The sequence below is a fragment of the Barbus barbus genome, assembly GCF_936440315.1.
Source record: "Barbus barbus genome assembly, chromosome: 2".
NCBI classification, from domain to species: Eukaryota; Metazoa; Chordata; class Actinopteri; order Cypriniformes; family Cyprinidae; genus Barbus; species Barbus barbus.
In genome coordinates, this window is record NC_136730.1 from 5,481,262 (window position 1) to 5,500,984 (window position 19,723).

Here is a 19,723-nt window from a genome sequence, read left to right on the forward strand (position 1 = left end):
CATTGAACAAGTATTAATGCATTATAGAAGTACTGCACTAACACTAGCAGAGCTACAGCTCATTGAACATGTATTAATGCATTATAGAAGTACTGCACTAACACTAGCAGAGCTACTGCTCATTGAACATGTATTAATACATTATAGAAGTAGTATCCATAACCATAAGATCTTCTCTTCTGCACAATGGAAACTTCAATGTAACAGAAACTCTTTTAAATGTCAAACATAACTGAACATTAAACATTAATAGATGTTTCCCTTCACTCAAAAACACATAAAATTGCATTTAATTTCAAAATTTACTCTCCATATCCAGCCATATGCAAAGCATGCTGGGAACTAACAATCACCTCTAAAATAAAACCGCAAAACTGAGCTAATTCTCTTTACTTTTTTTTTTTTTTTCAATCAGTTCCTCAATTCAAGCCTCAAAACTGCTCAAGTTTCCTTTAAAGTTTCCACCTCTTGGTTTTATTAGTAAGAAGTCCTCAATATTTTCTATACAACACTGAATCACAATTTATTAAATGAAATATACTCACTATTTTTAATTATCACCTTCATTTTTAAATGAAAATTACAAGAGCCATAATTCATTTTTTGCAGTGTATTGTGGCTTTAGCAACTCGTCACATATTGAAGCTTGGTCAGGACCACTTGGCGTCGCTTTTAGACACACAAGGTAACCCTTTAGCAGAGGCGGACAGTAACTAAGTACATTTACTTGAGTACTGTACTTAAGTACACTTTTTGAGTATCTGTCCTTTACTTGAGTATTATTTTTTCTACTTATGAGTTTAATTTCACTACATTTGAAAGACAAATATTGTATTTTTCACTCCACTACATTTTTATCAAGGTCCTCGAATTAGAAAGTCTATGTAGCAGGTTTGTAAGTCAGTGGGTAATTTTTTTTTCTTCTCTAAAACGTGACTTTCTTGTTTTCAGACAGTTTATCAGTAATCACTCTTGTAGGGATACATGAAGTGATTTCCCAGCATTTTCTGAACACTGACCAGTTGCAAATGTGATATTTATTTACAACTATTCAATAATAAGAAGTTAATATTTTGGTGTATATTAGACACAATATTGTCTGATTTTGCTAAATTGTGTATGTGGAAATATTACCTATAAAGCCACAGAAGAACTGTTGTGCGTCTCCTAATAAAACACAATACGTGTTGGACTTGATACAGCACTGCACAGACCGTTCTGTGTGTGACATCAAAATACTGCGAGAGCGATTAGACAACATTTTTAAAATATATGTTTTGATGTCAAATAAGTCTTGCTGTTTTGTTAAAGCAGTGTTGCTGTTGTAAAGTTATACAGCTACAGTTGTGTTGCTGGGTTTTAAAGCAGGGTGTTTACTTTTTTTTACTTATCACTTATCACACAGGATTTCACTGCCCACTCTGTTTAAATGTGGATGAATGGCTCCACATAGATGTGTGCACACACTGTCAGAGCTGTGTGAGATCACTACCATCCTGCTTTTGTGCTATTCATTTAATTTAATGTTTAACATTCTAAAAGCTCTTTTATTCCAAAGATCCTGCAAGCTAGTCGGTGTATTCAGGAGGTGTAATGTATAGTAAGTTGAGGTATTGCAAGTATTACATACAGCAAATAAAAACAGTGCATTGACATAAAAAAGGAAATAAGTACTTTTAAAAGCAAGCACTTCCGTACTTTTACTTAAGTAACAATCTGTCTTTATAACTTTCACTTGTAATGGAGTAATATTTGACCAGCAGTATCTGTACTTTCACTCAAGTAATGTAGTTGAGTACTTTGTCTGCCTCTGTCCTTTAGCATCATTTTGCAACTTCTCATGCTTTAAATAAGAAATCCTTGGCATCAATATGCCGACGCGAAAAGTACTGGGAACGTTATCGTCATGATTAAATTATATATTGGGTAATGATATTTCCATTATTGCATATATGTTGGGGTGTGATTTTTCTATGTAAACAGTCACAACAGTTTTATTTATATTACATTATTTACACATTTAAGAGCATGTAACCCAACCCCTGCCCCTAAACCTACCATTTGTCAATGAAACACAAGATATAGCAGCCAGATACAACTACGGTCATAATTCACTCAAAAAGTATTAATATTCCAAGTCTTGATTCCCAGCCCCAGGAGTATGCTTTAGAATGAGATGTGTTAATGGAGCAGGATCATTTTCAGCGATTAAAACCTTATGTTTTACACTCTTCTCTGCATCAGAAGACTTGGAATGCAACACGACTTGTTTGTAATGCTTTTATACTGCTTGTTTATGGTCAGTTTTTGCAATAAATACCTGTGACTGCACTTATATTTGCCCGTTACATGTATTGTTCAGAAGTGGGCAGGTTTAGGGTAGAGGTGGGGTTAGGTGCTCCAATGAAAGTATACATTTATATAAAATTATTTCTATTTTTTACAAATGCATGCAAACCATTAAACTAAGACAAACAACTGAAAACAACGAAGGACTCTGGATTTTACATGGACTCTGACATTTGGGCTGTTACCAGGCAAATTAAATCAGTAGCAACAAAATGTATCTTTACAATGCAGAGGAAACCCAGAAGCTTCATCTGAAGTGGCATTTAGATGTATTTACACAGTGTTTAATGCAGGACATGAATGCATTTAACACCAAGTCACTGTTAATAAGTGAGTCATTGCGACTGAACTGAATCATTTAGTTGATTCATTCAGGAACGAAACACCGTCATGTTGCTCAGAGACACAAAACCGTGCTGTGGCTGTGTTTGGGAATATTTTTGTTGTCGAAATAGAGCAAAAACAGGCAATATGGTGTCTAAAACGCGTATCTTTATTAATTTCTTGTTTATTGAACTGTAATATGCTGAATATGTAATCATGCTGATTTTTGGAGAAAAACGTCACTCTTCGTGTGATATTGATTTACTATATGAAATAATATATGAATATACATTTTCTGCACCTATATCTTCAATGTTGTGATCATTTAAAATGCATTTTAACACACTCTAAATGCGTGTACGCACTAGTCTAATCGACTAGACTTCACACACGGTGGAGGAGTGTTTTGTTTGGTTGTCAAACCCTGCACCACTGTCTTTATGGCTAATTTGTGCAAAACCTTTTGCTAAACTGCCAAAGCTTCATTTCAACCACCAATGCAATGATGCAAGTATTAATAAATAGTAATAATAATAATAATTCTGCTGATACCTTGTATATGGTGAAATAAAATTACTTCCTTCATATTGTATATATTTGTGTATTGAAAATATTTTTGAATGACGATTAGACTCCTATCTGATTTTATTAAAAAAAAAAAAAAAAAAAAAAAATTTGGCTAGTTAAATTAATTTCCGGGCTACCAAAATCTGAAGAGTACCTGCCCGAAGAGCTACCTGGGATTTTTAAATTTTGTGAGCCCTGTTACATGTTTGCTGCACATCCTCGTTGCTCAGATAGCGGTGACGCTTCCCCCAAAAACATGGTATATATACATATACTATTAACATGTTGTTTTAAACTTGCTGCTGCTAGGGGTGTATGCTTCCCCCTTTATGATCAGATAATTTGCTAAAAGCAGTTTAAAGCAACACGCCTCGTTAATCAGCTCGGGGTGACACTTCCCCAAAAAATATGGTACACGTATACTAGGGTTGTCACCATACCATAAAAATGTCTTACTATGCTATACCAGCTGAAGTATCACGATACCATGCAGTATTGTGTTAATTTAAAATTCAATTCTACAAAATGAATCAATGTCATAAATAGATGTAAATGAAAACAGACAATATTTTTCTCTGAATACTTAATTAATGTGAATGAATGACTATATGGCTATTGTTATCCATGAGATGATCTAAACAAAACTTATCTTAGCACAAAAGCTGCATGTGACATTTAGATGTGGCATTTATACATTTAGACTGTATTTATAATTGCATAAAAAATGCTATGAGATTAATGTTTTAAATACTAAATTCTGAATATAGAAATATGTTGGAAAATAATATAATATGCCTACTTTTAGATGGGAAACTTAAAACGGCCAGCAAGTGGCAGAAGTTTGTGATTGAATCACTGATTCATTCAAACGATTCTTTCAGAACGGCTGAATCCTTCAGGAGCGAATCAAAGGACTGTTTTTAAGAAAGTTTTAGTGAATCAGTGATTGGTCCAAGCCGACGCTGATTTGGATTCAAACACAGAAACGAAACAAAAACAGCACTCTTGCTCGTGTCATATTGCCGAACTGTCAGGAGCATTTTTTGCTCTCATATCTTGAAGTTTCCAAGTTAGCAGCATGCATATTAAAACATAACATTATAAATGAATTAAAAATAATAATAATATAATTATTATATAATGATTGATAAGAACCAGGTGCAAAGCTGCTTTGTTGATGAATGGAATTGCATTCGTGATCACAAAGATGCTTCCAGAAAGAAATTATTACACCTGTTCTAGAAGTGGTCAAGTGAATAAAACTGTGAGAATACTTTCTTGTAAGATATTATGATGCTGAATAAGGGATGCTCGAGCTGCTGTTTTTTAAAATGACAACTATAGGGTGTATTTTCCTATTTTTAAACGAGATTTAAATAATCAAATAATAAATAGGATTATACAGCAAATCGTACATATTTTACGAGGTGGCTAATTCGTATGAATTTGTACGAATGACCTACACCTAACCCCGCCCTTAAACCCTTATACCCGTCACTGGGGTTTAGACAAATCGTACGAGTGAGGTCGTATGAATTCGTACGAATTAGCCACCTCGTAAAATACGTACAAATTGCCGTGAGATAGCGTTGGATTATACATTATAAAATATGCTTGAAATAATAAGAATATATTTTACATAAGTATTTTTAAATACATTTTACACAATCAGAAGAATAAATTCATTTTATTTACAGCACATAATCATGTGGCTGATCACGTGAGCAGCACGTTCTCGGGTTCGTAGGATCAAAGAACTGCTCCTCCCCTGTGAATAAATCACCGTCCGAATCCATGAGTTTTATCACTGAGGTGATATGTAAATTAATTTTATAAAAAAAATTACCGTCCAAATCAGGCTTATGGCTGATCTGCTGTTCATTAAACTTATTCATCTATTATTTTCCACAAGCTGTGTTTAAGTCAGCGATATGCTGTTGCTTAAGCTATAGTGCATTGGTAACGTGCTCCATACTCAACGTGCAGTATGTAGATTTTGCTACTACAGGTTGTTGTTTATGCTAATGATTATCTGGATAAGGGCAATATGCCTGTTGCCTAGATTTGGGTATACACAAATGCTGTACTGCATAAAGGGGCATGCTGCACTTCTCAGCTGCTTATTAAAGAAGAGTACCCCTTCACTAATGCTCTCCTTCTGTAAGGGCATGCTGCCCCAGTCTTTGCTATTCAGAAGGTCTTGCTAAAGCTATCAGGGTATTGGGATTTTGCTGCTTGTTAAGGCTTATCTAGTGTTCAGTATCATGTTTGTGCTAGAACTGCTAGGTGGCTTAAGCGATTGGTTGTTACTGCAAGTGCTGGTACCCGGTAAACTTTAACAGTAAGAAGCTAATGTTAAGCTGTTGTTTAAGGAATATGATTGTTCCCGAAATACGCTTGCTGTTAATGGCTCGTCTGGTATTGGGAATGCTATTTCTAAGTTATTTGATTATTTCAACACGCCGTGATTAAGCAAGCATCAAGCTTGTTGCATAAGCATCGAGCGTATTGAAAAGGAATTTGTCTACGCTCACGTGGGTTTTAGTTTGTGGACACGTGACACAATGAGCGCAAATGACCTGTAACTGGAGAATTGATTTATTGATTCATTATGTGCTGTTGTTATAGTTTAAATGGATTCTGAAGCTTTAAGTCAGGTTGAATCTGTGATTAGAACCAAAGCATTCGCTCGCTCTATGGCTGCAGTGCGTTTCCTGCAAACTAGTCCGCCAATTCTAGTGGGTTTTCTGCATCTTTAATAGTTTTCAGGTGCTGCATTAAAGAGGCTTGCTGCTCTTCTTAAGCTGCTTATAAAGAGCACCTCTTCACTGCTGCCCCAGTCTCTGTTATTCCAGAAGGACATGCTTCTTACAGATTGCCATCAGTTGTGGTTTGGGGGGTTCTGGCATATCGTTTGTGTTGGGGGGTTATTATTGCTCCCCTCCCTGCTCATTCATGACAGGCTGCATGGATGGGCAGGGTGTTTTTGCCCAGAACAGAACCATACCCCCAAACCAAACTGTATGCTAAGTGTCTATTATTGACGATAGTGGTCCTGACAGAACTAATAATAATTTACTGAAGTTAGCTACACAATCCCTTAAACAAGCTGGGAAGATGTAAATAAACTAAGAGAGGAAAAGAAAAGTAAGGGCTACAAAAGCACATACAGTCAGGTCCATAAATATTGGGACATCGACACAATTCTAACATTTTTGGCTCTATACACCACCACAATGTATTTCAAATGAAACGAACAAGATGTGCTTTAACTGCAGACTGTCAGCTTTAATTTGAGTTTTACATCCAAATCAGGTGAACGGTGTAGGAATTACAACAGTTTGCGTATGTGCCTCCCACTTGTTAAGGGACCAAAAGTAATGGGACAGAATAATAATCATAAATCAAACTTTTACTTTTTAATACTTGGTTGCAAATCCTTTGCAGTCAATTAGAGCCTGAAGTGTGGAATGCATAGACATCACCAGACGCTGGGTTTCATCCCTGGTGATGCTCTGCCAGGCCTCTACTGCAATCGTCTTGCGTTCCTGCTTGTTCTCGGGGCATTTTCCCTTCAGTTTTGTCTTCAGCAAGTGAAATGCATGCTCAATCGGATTCAGGTCAGGTGATTGACTTGGCCATTGCATAACAGTCCACTTCTTTTCCTTCAAAAACTCTTTGGTTGCTTTTGCAGTATGCTTTGGGTCATTGTCCATCTGGACTGTGAAGCGCCGTCCAGGGAGTTCTGAAGCATTTGGCTGAATATGAGCAGGTAATATTGCCCGAAACACTTCAGAATTCATCCTGCTGCTTTTGTCAGCAGTCAAATCATCAATAAATACAAGAGAACCAGTTCCACTGGCAGCCATACATGCCCACGCCATGACACTACCACCACCATGCTTCACTGATGAGGTGGTATGCTTAGGATCATGAGCAGTTCCTTTCCTTCTCCATACTCTTCTCTTCTCATCACTCTGGTACAAGTTGATCTTGGTCTCATCTGTCCATAGGATGTTGTTCCAGAACTGTGAAGGCTTTTTTAGATGTCGTTTGGCAAACTCTAATCTGGCCTTTCTGTTTTTGAGGCTCACCAATAGTTTACATCTTGTGGTGAACCCTCTGTATTCACTCTGGTGAAGTCTTCGCTTGATTGTTGACTTTGACACACATACACCTACCTCCTGGAGAGTGCTCTTGATCTGGGCAACTGTTGTGAAGGGTGTTTTCTTCACCAGGGAAAGAATTCTTCGGTCATCCACCACAGTTGGTTTCCGTGGTCTTCCGGGTCTTTTGGTGTTGCTGAGCTCACCGGTGTGTTCCTTCTTTTTAAGAATGTTCCAAACAGTTGTTTTGGCCACGCCTAATGTTTTTGCTATCTCTCTGATGGGTTTGTTTTGTTTTTTCAGCCTAATGATGGCTTGCTTCACTGATAGTGACAGCTCTTTGGATCTTATCTTGACAGTTGACAGCAACAGATTCCAAATGCAAATAGCACACTTGAAATGAACTCTGGACATTTTATCTGCTCATTGTAATTGGGATAATGAGGGAATAACACACACCTGGCCATGGAACAGCTGAGAAGCCAATTGTCCCATTACTTTTGGTCCCTTAACAAGTGGGAGGCACATATGCAAACTGTTGTAATTCCTACACCGTTCACCTGATTTGGATGTAAATACCCTCAAATTAAAGCAAATCCATTGTGGTGGTGTATAGAGCCAAAAATGTTAGAATTGTGTCGATGTCCCAATATTTATGGACATGACTGTACTTGGTGTGTTGGGGCCCAATACCTGGAATTTGTTTAGGACCTCCAAATTACTAGGTCTGCCCCTGCATCTACTAAAAAGGACATTGACACAAACTGGATAAAAAAAAAAATAATAATAATTGAAAAAGTGTCTCAGAAAAGAGAAATTGGTTCTGAGAAAAGCCTGAGCATCATTTCCTGGCAGATTTAACTTGTTTTGACACATTGTGTTTAATGCAATTAAATTCAGCCATTTTAAAGTATATGATTTAAGTGACCAAAAATATTATTGGGCCGTTATATGGACAATTCATTTTCAATAATTGGGGCAGAGACAATGAAACATGATAGAGAAACTTGCATGTTTTGTCACCGTTCTCAAACTCTCTGAGCCTCTAATGGAGAGTCTATTTAAAGATGCAATATCATATAACACCACACTCATAATAACACAAAAATATGTCTGATTTAATTGAACTGCATAACATCAGAAGAATAGCAAAACAAACCAAGCAAAAGCACGTGTCCACCTTTCACATGCAGCACAGATAAATGCATGTTCTCTGAAACTGTATCTGATCCACACATAACATATCATCACATTACATTTGAACAATAAATAAAACAATAAGCACCGAGACCCTCCTACGCACAGGACAAACATTATTTTATCTTAAGCTGAATAAATTGTATAAACAGCAGAAAAAAAGGGTATAAAAATATAGTAGAAATACTCACATAGTATGAGAGGCAGCGCACCGGACCCCATACTGACACATTAATAGACTGTTTTAACAGTGCTGTGTGCGCTGAAACAGAAACTTCCTGTGTTTAAACAATTTCACACTTCAAGAAGAGATGAGGGAGGAGACAAAACTCTACACGGAAATAGAGAGAAAAAGACATCCATTGTAAGATATTAACTGTTTTAGTGCATACAAGTTGTTAGAGCTCAGTTTCTCTCCTTGAAAAAATAGTTTCAAAATTCTTCTGGTAATTGTTCTTGAACTGTGTTATTTTTTTGTCGTTCACAATGCCACAACCACATGCATAACGGACAGATCATAATAAAGTGGAATCACAATGTGACATCGAATGTAGGCCTGTTCAAGTAAGGCAAGCTCTTTTTGAGTTACTCTCTTATCAATAATTGCAACTGTATATAGAGCACATGACTGAAATTGGACATATACATACTTATACATACAATATATATATTGATTCAGATTAACTAATGATCCACCACAACAAAATATAAAATATTAATTTCTTCCTCTTTAAAAGAAATGCAGTTTCATGACAGGGGTTACTTTTAGAAGTGAGAAGTGGTGCTTCATTCAGGCCTTCCTGAACACAGACAGATGGAAATATAATAAGGGGAAGTCAATGAAAATGAAATGCACATGTTTCTGTGAATCTTTTGCTCTTCTGATAGTATGTTGAGGTTTATGAAACTAAAGATGCAGAAAAAGCACAAATATCTTCCCCACTCTGGTTAAAACCACAGAGCAGAAAGAGAGCAGAAAGTCAAACCACAACCATCGGCTCAAATCAACTCTTTATTCAGACCTTTTAAACTAAAGACATTTTCTGTCATTGTCTCGCTAGAAGCAGCTTCTGAAGATAGAAATTCACAAACAACAATGTGTCTTCAGTGATGAGCTGGAAGCAGCCGGTGCAACATGTGAATATATGTGATGTGTTTGCTGTTACTATGAGCTGTCATTAGGCCCACTATGGCTACTTTTAGAAACAACCCACAAAATGCTGTGACTTCCACTTCAACCTACATCTGCTACCAAACCACACAAACTGAGAGAAGTGCCAGCAAAACTCGCTTTGACATTGAACACTGGGAAAAAAAATTATAAATAGAATACTTAAATAGAGGTACTAAACCTAACCATAGTGTTCAGTGTCGGTTCACCAAAACAACTCCAGATTCTGAATACATCATCAAATAGAAATATTAGTGTCAAATGCCAACACGAGGCTGAAAAGAACACAAAATAAGCAAGGAAACTGATTTTTTGAAATGCGTATGTTGATGAAAATAAAATACAAAATTCTACATGATGTTTGTGATATAGCTGACCAATATTAGATCACAGTAAACTCACACTAAACTAACAGAAAGAGATTTTAACAATGATGTGGTCTCACATAATGACCACTAGCACACAGTTAGTAGGCTGTGCTACGCTGAGGTTACACTTTTAGCTCACTGTGACTTCACATTGTGATCGTCATGAGTTTCCTCGGAGCTCATTATGAAATCTAACTGCTGTCTGGGTTCCTTGTCCAGTGTCTGCACTATTTCTCTGTAAAAGGTACGAGTGATAAAAATGTCTTTGTACTCGTTTGCACTAGTGTTACAAGTATCTTTTAATTACCTCCGATTTACTGGAGCACATGGGAAACACACCAAAAGCCAATGAAATAGCACTACCTGATTAAACCACACAGCACGTAATAATAATAAGTTTTACGCTGAACAAAATTATAAACGCAACACTTTTGTTTTTTGATGAGCTTGTCTGAGACGGTTTCGGACAGTTTGTGCAGAAATGCTTTGGTTATGCAAACCGATTGTTGCAGCAGCTGTCCGGGTGGCTGGTCTCAGACGATCTTGGAGGTGAAAATGCTGGATGTGGAGGTCCTGGGCTGGTGTGGTTACATCCAGTACATCCAACCGGTCTGCGGTTGCGAGGCCGGTTGTATGTACTGCCAAATTCTCTGAAATGCCTTTGGAGACGGCTTATGGTAGAGAAATGAACATTCAATTCACGGGCGACAGCTCTGGTGGACATTTCTGCAGTCAGCATGCCAATTGCACGCTCCCTCAAAACTTGCAACATCTGTGGTATTGCGCTTTGTGATAAAACAGCACATTGTAGAGTGACCTTTTATTGTGGCCAGCCTAAGGCACACCTGTGCAATAATCATGCTGTCTAATCAGCATCTTGATAAGCCACACCTGTGAGGTGGATGGATTATCTCGGCAAAGGAGAAGTGCTCACTAACACAGATTTAGACAGATTTGTGAACAATATTTGTGAGAAATGGGCCTTTTGTGTACATAGAAAAAGTCTTAGATCTTTGAGTTCAGCTCATGAAAAATGGTACAAAAACAAAAGTGTTGCGTTTATAATTTTGTTCAGTGTATTTATATGGCGCCTTCCCAGGGCTCAAGGATGCTTTACAATATACATGCAACAAAAAAGGGAAAAAAACAAAAAAACACCGAAAGGGTAGACAATGATGACAAACAGTAATTAGTAGAAACAGCAAAATAACATTATATAGACAGGGCAGCATACGGCAAAGCAGAATGAAAAAACAACTTAACGTAAGAACACACCGGTGTCTCCTGCACAGAGATGATGAGCTTACCACCTTCGCAGCACCATTGAAGTGATAACCAGGCAGCGCTTGATCCATTTAAATTCAACACGACATTTATAACATTATATGTGAACCGTAAAGGCTCTTAAACCAGATTAAATGGCTCTGATCATGTAAACTGAATTATCGAGGTAAGCTGTACAAAAGGGTAAAAACATTTGAATACACACAGCACCAATATTTACCATGCTAAAGCTGTAGAGAGATGGCATTATGGTATTTATTATAGTGCTGTCAAACGATTAATCGCGATTAATCGCATCCAAAATACAAGTTTTTGTTTACAGAATATATGTATATGTGCTGTGTATATATAAACACACACATGCATGTATATATTTCAGAAAAATATATTATATTTATATATAAAATATATTTATTTATAATATAAATTATATGAATATAAATATACACATGTAATAACATATTTTCAAAATACATACTGTATGTGTGTGTAGCCTATTTATATGAATAATAAATATACACACAACACATTATGCAAACAAAAACTTTTATTTTGTATGCGATTAAGCATGATTAATCGTTTGACAGCACTAATTTGTTATTAATGTCACTGCTATTACAGGCTACTTATATTTGTCAGTCCTGTGTCTTGTTTCCCCCTCCTCTCGTGTCTCTGTTGGACCTTCCCCGTTTCCCTGTAATTATCAGTTCATTTGTTCCAGGTGTTTGTGTTAATTATCTAGTTTAGTCTGCCTTTTATAAACCCTGTGGTTCCCTGCTTTTGTGTCGGTCCTTGAATTGTCTTCCTGTCAGTTATGTGTAATCTTCTGGACATTAAAGACCCGTGTGTGGATTCCTCGTCTCCTGGCTTCCGTGTTTCCCGTGAAACGTGACAGAAGGACCGACCCAAAACAGTAAGCAGCGCTTCTCCTCCCCCGTTTTGTTTTCCGGTTTTGAAAAGTTTTTGTTTGTTCCTGTTTGTTTTTTCCCCCTCCACGGCGATGGAGTTCGGCGCCCGCCTCCGCGCCTTTCTCCTGCGCAATCTCCCTTTTGTGGAGTACGCCGGGGAGTTCTGCGGGCTTGCCGCGGTGACGGGGCTGCATGACGCGGCCATCCTCCACCTCGGGGCCTGTTACAACTACCCCATGGACCTCCCATGTCTGGGAGACTTCCGGGCCCGAGCCAGAACCAGCCCGTCATCGTCCGCGACTTCCAGAGCGCCCCCGCGAATCCGCGCTTCCAGAGCGCCCCCGCGAATCTGCGCTTCCAGAGTGCCCTCCTGTGTCTACGCTGGTGCCGTCCAGCTCTCCTGCGTCTCCACTGGTCCCGTCCAGCTCAGCTCCTCAAGAGCGGCCCCAAGTGTCTGCGCTTCCAGAGCGCCCCCAAGTGCCGGCTCCTCGCACGTGCCCTCCCGCGTCTCCGCTGGTTCCGTCCAGTTCCGCGCTGCAAGAGCGCCCCACAGAGTCCTCGCTGCAAGAGCGCCCCACAGAGTCCGCACGGTAAGAGCTCCTCACAGAGTCCGCTCGGCAATAGCTCCCCACAGAGTCCGCGCTGCGAGAGCGCCCCACAGAGTCCGTGCTGCAAGAGCGCCCCACAGAGTCCGCTCCGCAGTGGCTCCCAGGGGGGGACTTCCCCAAGAATTTTTTGGGGGGGTAATAGTGTCACGGCCTGTGTGGCCGGGCCAAGGGCCAAGGCCACAGAACACCTCGGGCGGCCCAAAAAAGGCCGTGGCCTCCGGAGTCCCCTGACCCGCCATGGCCTCCCGAGTCTTCAGTCCCACCATGGCTCCTGGAACGGGCCCCGCTCTGGAAGCAGGTTGCCCTGCCCCCTGATCCCTGGAGGCCTCCAGAGCGCCCACCCCCCCTCCCCATTGGATGGTGTATGGCGTGGGGACACGCCTTCCGGAGGGGGGCGTAATGTCAGTCCTGTGTCTTGTTTCCCCCTCCTCTCGTGTCTCTGTTGGACCTTCCCCGTTTCCCTGTAATTATCAGTTCATTTGTTCCAGGTGTTTGTGTTAATTATCTAGTTTAGTCTGCCCTTTATAAACCCTGTGGTTCCCTGCTTTTGTGTCGGTCCTTGAATTGTCTTCCTGTCAGTTATGTGTAATCTTCTGGACATTAAAGACCCGTGTGGGCTTCCGTGTTTCCCGTGAAACGTGACAATATTAAATATTGGGTAATTTAAAGGCAATAACTTTTAAATAACTTTTGTCACTTTTACAGAGGTTGCTTTATGTGTTTAAGATGTTTTTCATTATAAATACCATAGTTTTCTTCTTCTTAGCTTTGTTGTTGTTATCTACCTTATTTTTCAACACAAAAGTAAGCCATTTTCTGTGAATGTATGAGACTTCTGGTTCATCAGCCGCTGTAGAGAAATTACAAGAAGAACAATGAAGTGCAGTAAAAGGTAAAAGTGTTTGCGCTAAACCAGTGTGTTCATAATTAAGATAATACATTAAAATAATATGGTACTACACACCAGTTTGCAATATCAAGCAACAATAACAAGCTGTCTTTTACAGCTAAAACTAGCTGGACACCGGAAGCCAGTCCCATAAAATTTACAAATGTCCATGCCCAGGTGGATAGAAACCATAAAACCACGGTAATGAGGAGGGATGTTTTTGCCTGATTCATGGTCGTACCTTTGGGAAGTCGTGGCCTAATGGTTAGAGAGTCGGACTTGTAATCCAAAGGTTGCGGGTTCGAGTCTCTGGCCGGCAGGAATTGTAGGTGGGGGGAGTGAATGTACAGCGCTCTCTCCACCCTCAATACCACGACTGAGGTGCCCTTGAGCAAGGCACCGAACCCCCAACTGCTCCCTGGGCGCTGCAGCATAAAATGGCTGCCCACTGCTCCGGGTGTGTGTTCACGGTGTGTGTGTGTGTTCACTGCTGTGTGTGTGTGCACGTTGGATGGGTTAAATGCAGAGCACGAATTCCGAGTATGGGTCACCATACTTGGCTGAATGTCACTTCACACACTACCTTTAACTTTGGATCCAAGGCATAACATTAGCTTGTCATTAGGACAATAGGAATTTTGTAGTTCTAATTAACTTTAATTGAAATAAAATATTAATTAAAAAATGTAGAGCCTGTAATATAGATGAATATTACTTTTTTTCTTTTTTTTAAATGCATTTGCAGTATATTAAAGGGATAGTTCACCAAAATAGCTCCATGACAAGCATATAGACAGCAAGGGTCCTACCATGATCAAGGTACCAAGAACATTGACAAAATGGTTAATCTGACATCAGTGTTTCAACCATATGAAGGAGTGTATTGCAGATTGACAAAGGCCCTCATAATAATGTGACATCAGTGTTTCAACCATAATTTTATGAAGCTACGAGAATACTTTTTGTGCGCAAAGAAAAGAAAAATAAAGAATGTATTCAACAATTCTTGTCTACAAGGTATGGAGTTTCGTATCCTGTGGAGCAGACAAAATAACACCACAGGAAGCAAATTGCAAGCAATATTTATTCATTGGAGCACAATAAAGAAAGACGCTGTTGCATTTTACTTCTGTTTTGCATGGACTTATCTTTACGCATCAATTACTTGCTCGCTCCTATTATCAATACTAGCATCTTGGTGGAAGCTGCTACAATGACGTAATGCCACTTTGACTGTCGGGTTGAAGTCTTCATGAAAACTACAAGTGCACATGAAAGTGTCCCATTTGGGACAATTCACAAACGCACATTTCAGCTGTTTCACTTGATAATTAGGCTAATTAATATAATTAATCAAATAAATTCATTCAAATAAATGTGATCTTACTGCACTACATTTATTTCAATAAATGTAAATTCGCCCAGTATCAGAGTGCAGAACCCTGTAACTGTAAGTCACAGCCTTTGGGTTAAAGTCGTCCTGGAAACAAAACAAAGAGCATAACTGTGACAACGTCTCGAATGTGTAAAACCACATGCCATGAGGCAGCAACAGCTTCACAGTACTTAGAAATCTTCAGAAAATAGCAGACACTGTCAAACAAGCAGATGGCAAACATCTTGCAGAAAAATAGAAGGAAAAAAAATATGTGTTAACTTCATCTTTCAGCCATAAAGCAGGACTGAAGAGCTGTAACACCAAGTGTCTCATGCTTCAAGCTCCCCAAAATAACTTGGGAATGTTTTGCTGTCTAAATAAAATGGAGTACCTCTACTCAGTGTGTGTGTATATGGAAGCCCGTTCCCACCACCTTAAGAAAAAATATAATTCTGTAAGTCATAATAATGAGATACTTTCTCATAATAATGACTTTCTCGTAATAATGAGAAACTTTCTCGTAATAATGACTTACTCCGCGCATGCGCAATGCATGAGTGGCGGCACGCTAGCGACATCTGCTGGTCAAAGCCATGCAGGAACACCGCAAACATTGCTTGTTCTGTAATCTAAAACTGTATAATCTATCATTAAATAACGATTTCAGATAAATGACTAATTCAGCATACAGTATTATTGATCATGCATACAGGCAAGCATAAGAGCCCAGAATTTGAACACAACACCCAAAGTTGCATGTTAAGCATTTTCCCATAGTAAACCGTTACAGAAAATGCTGCATAAGAGTTGCTGTTTTGCGTTGCATTCATATTTTGGGTCCACCTGAATGCCTGTATATACAGTATGCATGATCATTAAGTTATGTATTGAATTTGGTTCAATCTGTCTTTGTACTTCAAGCCACGTTAAGCATTTTTCAGGTTAAGCGTTTGTCCTGCAAGAAGCGGTGTGGGATGCTGAAGACCAAGCGGTTGCCGTGGTAACGAACAATGATGCTTTGTGCTTTAGAAATGAGATGGCTTGCTGTATGAAGCATGTGATGCATGAAAGGGACAGCTAATAAAACTAATAGATCAATGAAATAGACATCTATAAATTAAGTTTATATGCGTAATGGCTTTCATTTCTTCATAAGATGCCTGTATTTCTTAACTGAAATATTAGTCTGGAATGTTTGAAGCCGTAACTATCTGGCAGAGTAACTTGCTGGTACGTGCTACAAATTAACAAGACTACAGGCAGATAATTGATCTGAAATCGATATTTAATGACAGATTATACAGATTATAGATTAAATGAGAGTAAAAGAAACACAAACTCATGCAGGAGCACAGACTGACCACAAGATGGCATCCAAAACAGAATCCTGCAGATGTAAGATTCTTTATCATTTATTATTTAATTGTTAAATTGAGGTTATACAGTATGTGTTAGTTTTCATGACAGATTTCAAAATACATAATTGCATTACTGCTGGAGCTTGCCAGTTACCTAAGTGTCAAATTACCACGGGGTCCGGCCTAGATGTGACCTCTGACCTAGATAATACTAGTGATTATCGTCAATTTGATTTCACAGATACTATTTAAACTAAACTGAGCTAGACAAAGACATCTCTGAATTCAATAATGAAATGCCTTTAACTGAAAATTGAGTGTTTAATATTATTATACATTACTGACACTTTATCCTCTAATTTGATGTTAAGTGCTTTGACACAATCTGTATTGTTAGAAGCGTTATATAAATAAAGATGACTTGACTTGTGGAAAAGCTCTTCTGTCTGAGAGCAATCACTTGTTCATTGGCAAAAGACACGCAGCTCAGTGTAGGTGGGAGTAAGTATTTTAGGACCAATCAGCTCCCTATACGCAGAGTATGCAGTTTGCGTAGGGCACCAACTCCTAGTTGCTCAAAAAACAACAAAAAAGTTGACGCACCATTCCCGCATCCGCTCACACCTCATGTTTGCGGCTGAATGCAAATGATCATAACTAATGGACAACTATGCCTGTGAACAGACATCAGAAATCCGGTGCCAAGAAAAAAATAAAAAAAATAAAAAGAAGACCCTATTGCATGCGTCACTTTCAGTTAAGCTACATTCATAATCCTGTGAAACTTTTTTGGGTGTTGAGGTAAATAACGTGTTTTAATTTCACTACCACTGTGTCTGTTTCAACCAATCAGAGAACTGATTATTAACAACCACTTGTAACATTTCACCGCTCCTGGAGTTGAAAACATGATGAAGAGCTCTAAATCCTACTGCAATTCCTGGAGTTGTGTGACCAAAACACTAAAACAAGTCTGTTCATCTTTGCTTTGTGAATTCCTATGTTGTCTTTCAATTATTGACTGATTATATATATATAAATAAAAAAAGGTCCATCTCTGCACACGCTCAAGCTTTATATGGGTAAGTCTTGTAACTTACTTTGTATTGCTCCTAATTCTTTTATTTTTTTACTTGTGATTTTTTTGTTTAAGTTTTACATAATTTATAAAACATTTAAAAACTATACACCTGCATTATAAATTGTCGTTCCAAATAAATCTTCAACATCAGAAATAATTTAAAACAGTTGTTTTACTTTTTTTTTTTCTTTCTTTTTTTTGCGTTTTATATTTTTCTCATAGGTAGTGTTGTTTTTGGCGGCCTGTTTTAATTTTAGTTTTAGTCTAGTCTTTGTGTGAAGCTGTCATTTTAGTTTTTATTAGTTTTAGTCACGTTCATACTCTTTTAAGTCTAGTCAAGTTTCAGTCAACTAAAGGTCTGAGCATTTTAGTCTTATTTTAGTCAGAAATATCCATGACTATTTTCGTCTAGTTTTAGTCGACGTAAACTGATGACATTTAGTCTAGTTTTAGTCAATGAAAATTGCATTTTAGTCTCTTTTTAGTAATTCTATTTAACCCAGTCAATAAGTACCTATAAGCAGTGGCATACCGTGGGGTTTTAGTCAGGGCCTTCAGTAAGCAACTGTAAACTACATGCACACATCTTACCCATCTCTGTTACAGCTAACGCAGCTATATGCATATAATGCCCATATTATGACGAAAAGCTACTCATAGGCCTTTGTTAATAGGACTTATTTTCATTGACTTGCATTAGTTTGTTTTGTGCAGGGCATGAATGAAGCCCGTATCAATGAGGCCATTGAAGATGCCACTGTTGGGATTTGTGTTCTCAAGCAACATGCTTCAGATGAACCAGAGGATGTTGGTGTTGACTTTAAAGGTGGGGTATGTATTTTTTCAAAAACGCTTTAGAAAACTGAGTCGGGCCAGTTCCAAAACAAACTTGTAGCCAATCAGCAGTAAGTTAAATGAGCCAGATCAGTACTATGCATCCCGGCCAGCAGCAGCAGCAGTGAAAGGGCTGCTGGATGCACCATCAGTGAGCGCAGGACCGCGCTGAAGCCATCTACAGTGCATTCAATCATTTTCCTCCACAAAAACATGTAGCCTAATCTTGATGAGTAAAGGTTTTCAAATTATAACTAAATATTGAGTCTTAAATGCATGATGTATACAGAGTAGTGTTGTCAAAAATATCGATATTCGCGGAATCCAGTCATAAAAACGGAATTTAGTTTAACGCGGAATGTCACGGAATTTGTCAAAGTTTGGATGAATTAATCAAAAGTAGGTCATTACTCTTAAATCAAATTGCGTATTACGTGACGTCATGAACGCGCATCACAGAACAGAGCAAGGCGAGCATTTGTGCTTATAAAACTTCAACTTTTTTATTTATTTTTGAAATGACCGATCGTTTCGCTAGATAAGACTCTTATCAGGGCTCCAGACAAAAAAATCGAGTAAGGAGCCATTGGCTCCTATAAAAGAAAAACTTAGGCGCCAAATTATTTTTTTAGGTGCCACAGAATAAAAGTGGTTTATTTTATTATTATCATTTTATTTTTCCCCCCTATTTTAACATTTCAATCATTTTGTCATGTGTTTATGTCTTATCTTTTCTAGGCTTTATCAGCATTTTAATCCATCTTGTAGATGATCAGGTCGACCGGGGGACTAAGGCTCACTTAAAGTGTGAATTAAATGTCTTTTACAACTTGAAATATACAGTCACAAAGAATTGTTCGTTACACAGAATCTGTACCAATATCATGGACCATAAGCATCACTTGGCAACTGAGTGCAGTGCATCCTATAAATGTTGTCACGTCTTTCACACATTCAGTCTGTTTTTCTTCATTAGTAAAATGCAATTTTATAGGAGGAGTTGAATCATGTACAACAGAATAAGTAAAAATATTAATATGCAACAGCGCATAAATATAGCAAAACGCTCCTCTTTATAGTTATTTTTCTAGCTGACTGATGAGTTTATGGACACTGAGTGGTTAATCTGAGGTAAATGTATTACAATGCAATGTTTACAAGCTTTATACATTTCCTCAGTTTGAAACAATGAATGAGCTTTTACATAAAACATTTCTTATTGCCTACCAGGGGCGGAGCCAGACGATGTAAACATTGGGGGTTTAGCCCAAACCTAGGGGGGTCCGGGGGCATGCTCCCCC

The 19,723-nt window shown here is 38.4% G+C and overlaps 1 protein-coding gene across 1 annotated transcript in view; it reads right to left on the bottom strand.

The window, feature by feature from the left end:
- LOC306888676 (Fc receptor-like protein 5) overlaps positions 1 to 19,723 on the bottom strand; it is a 70,911-nt gene that overhangs the window by 46,214 nt on the left and 4,974 nt on the right. Inside the window, exon 2 of the mRNA XM_079447099.1 lies at positions 8,735 to 8,874. Coding sequence (XP_079303225.1) covers positions 8,735 to 8,765 — 31 coding nt within the window. The 5' untranslated portion in view covers positions 8,766 to 8,874. The remainder of the gene's footprint in view (positions 1 to 8,734; positions 8,875 to 19,723) is intronic.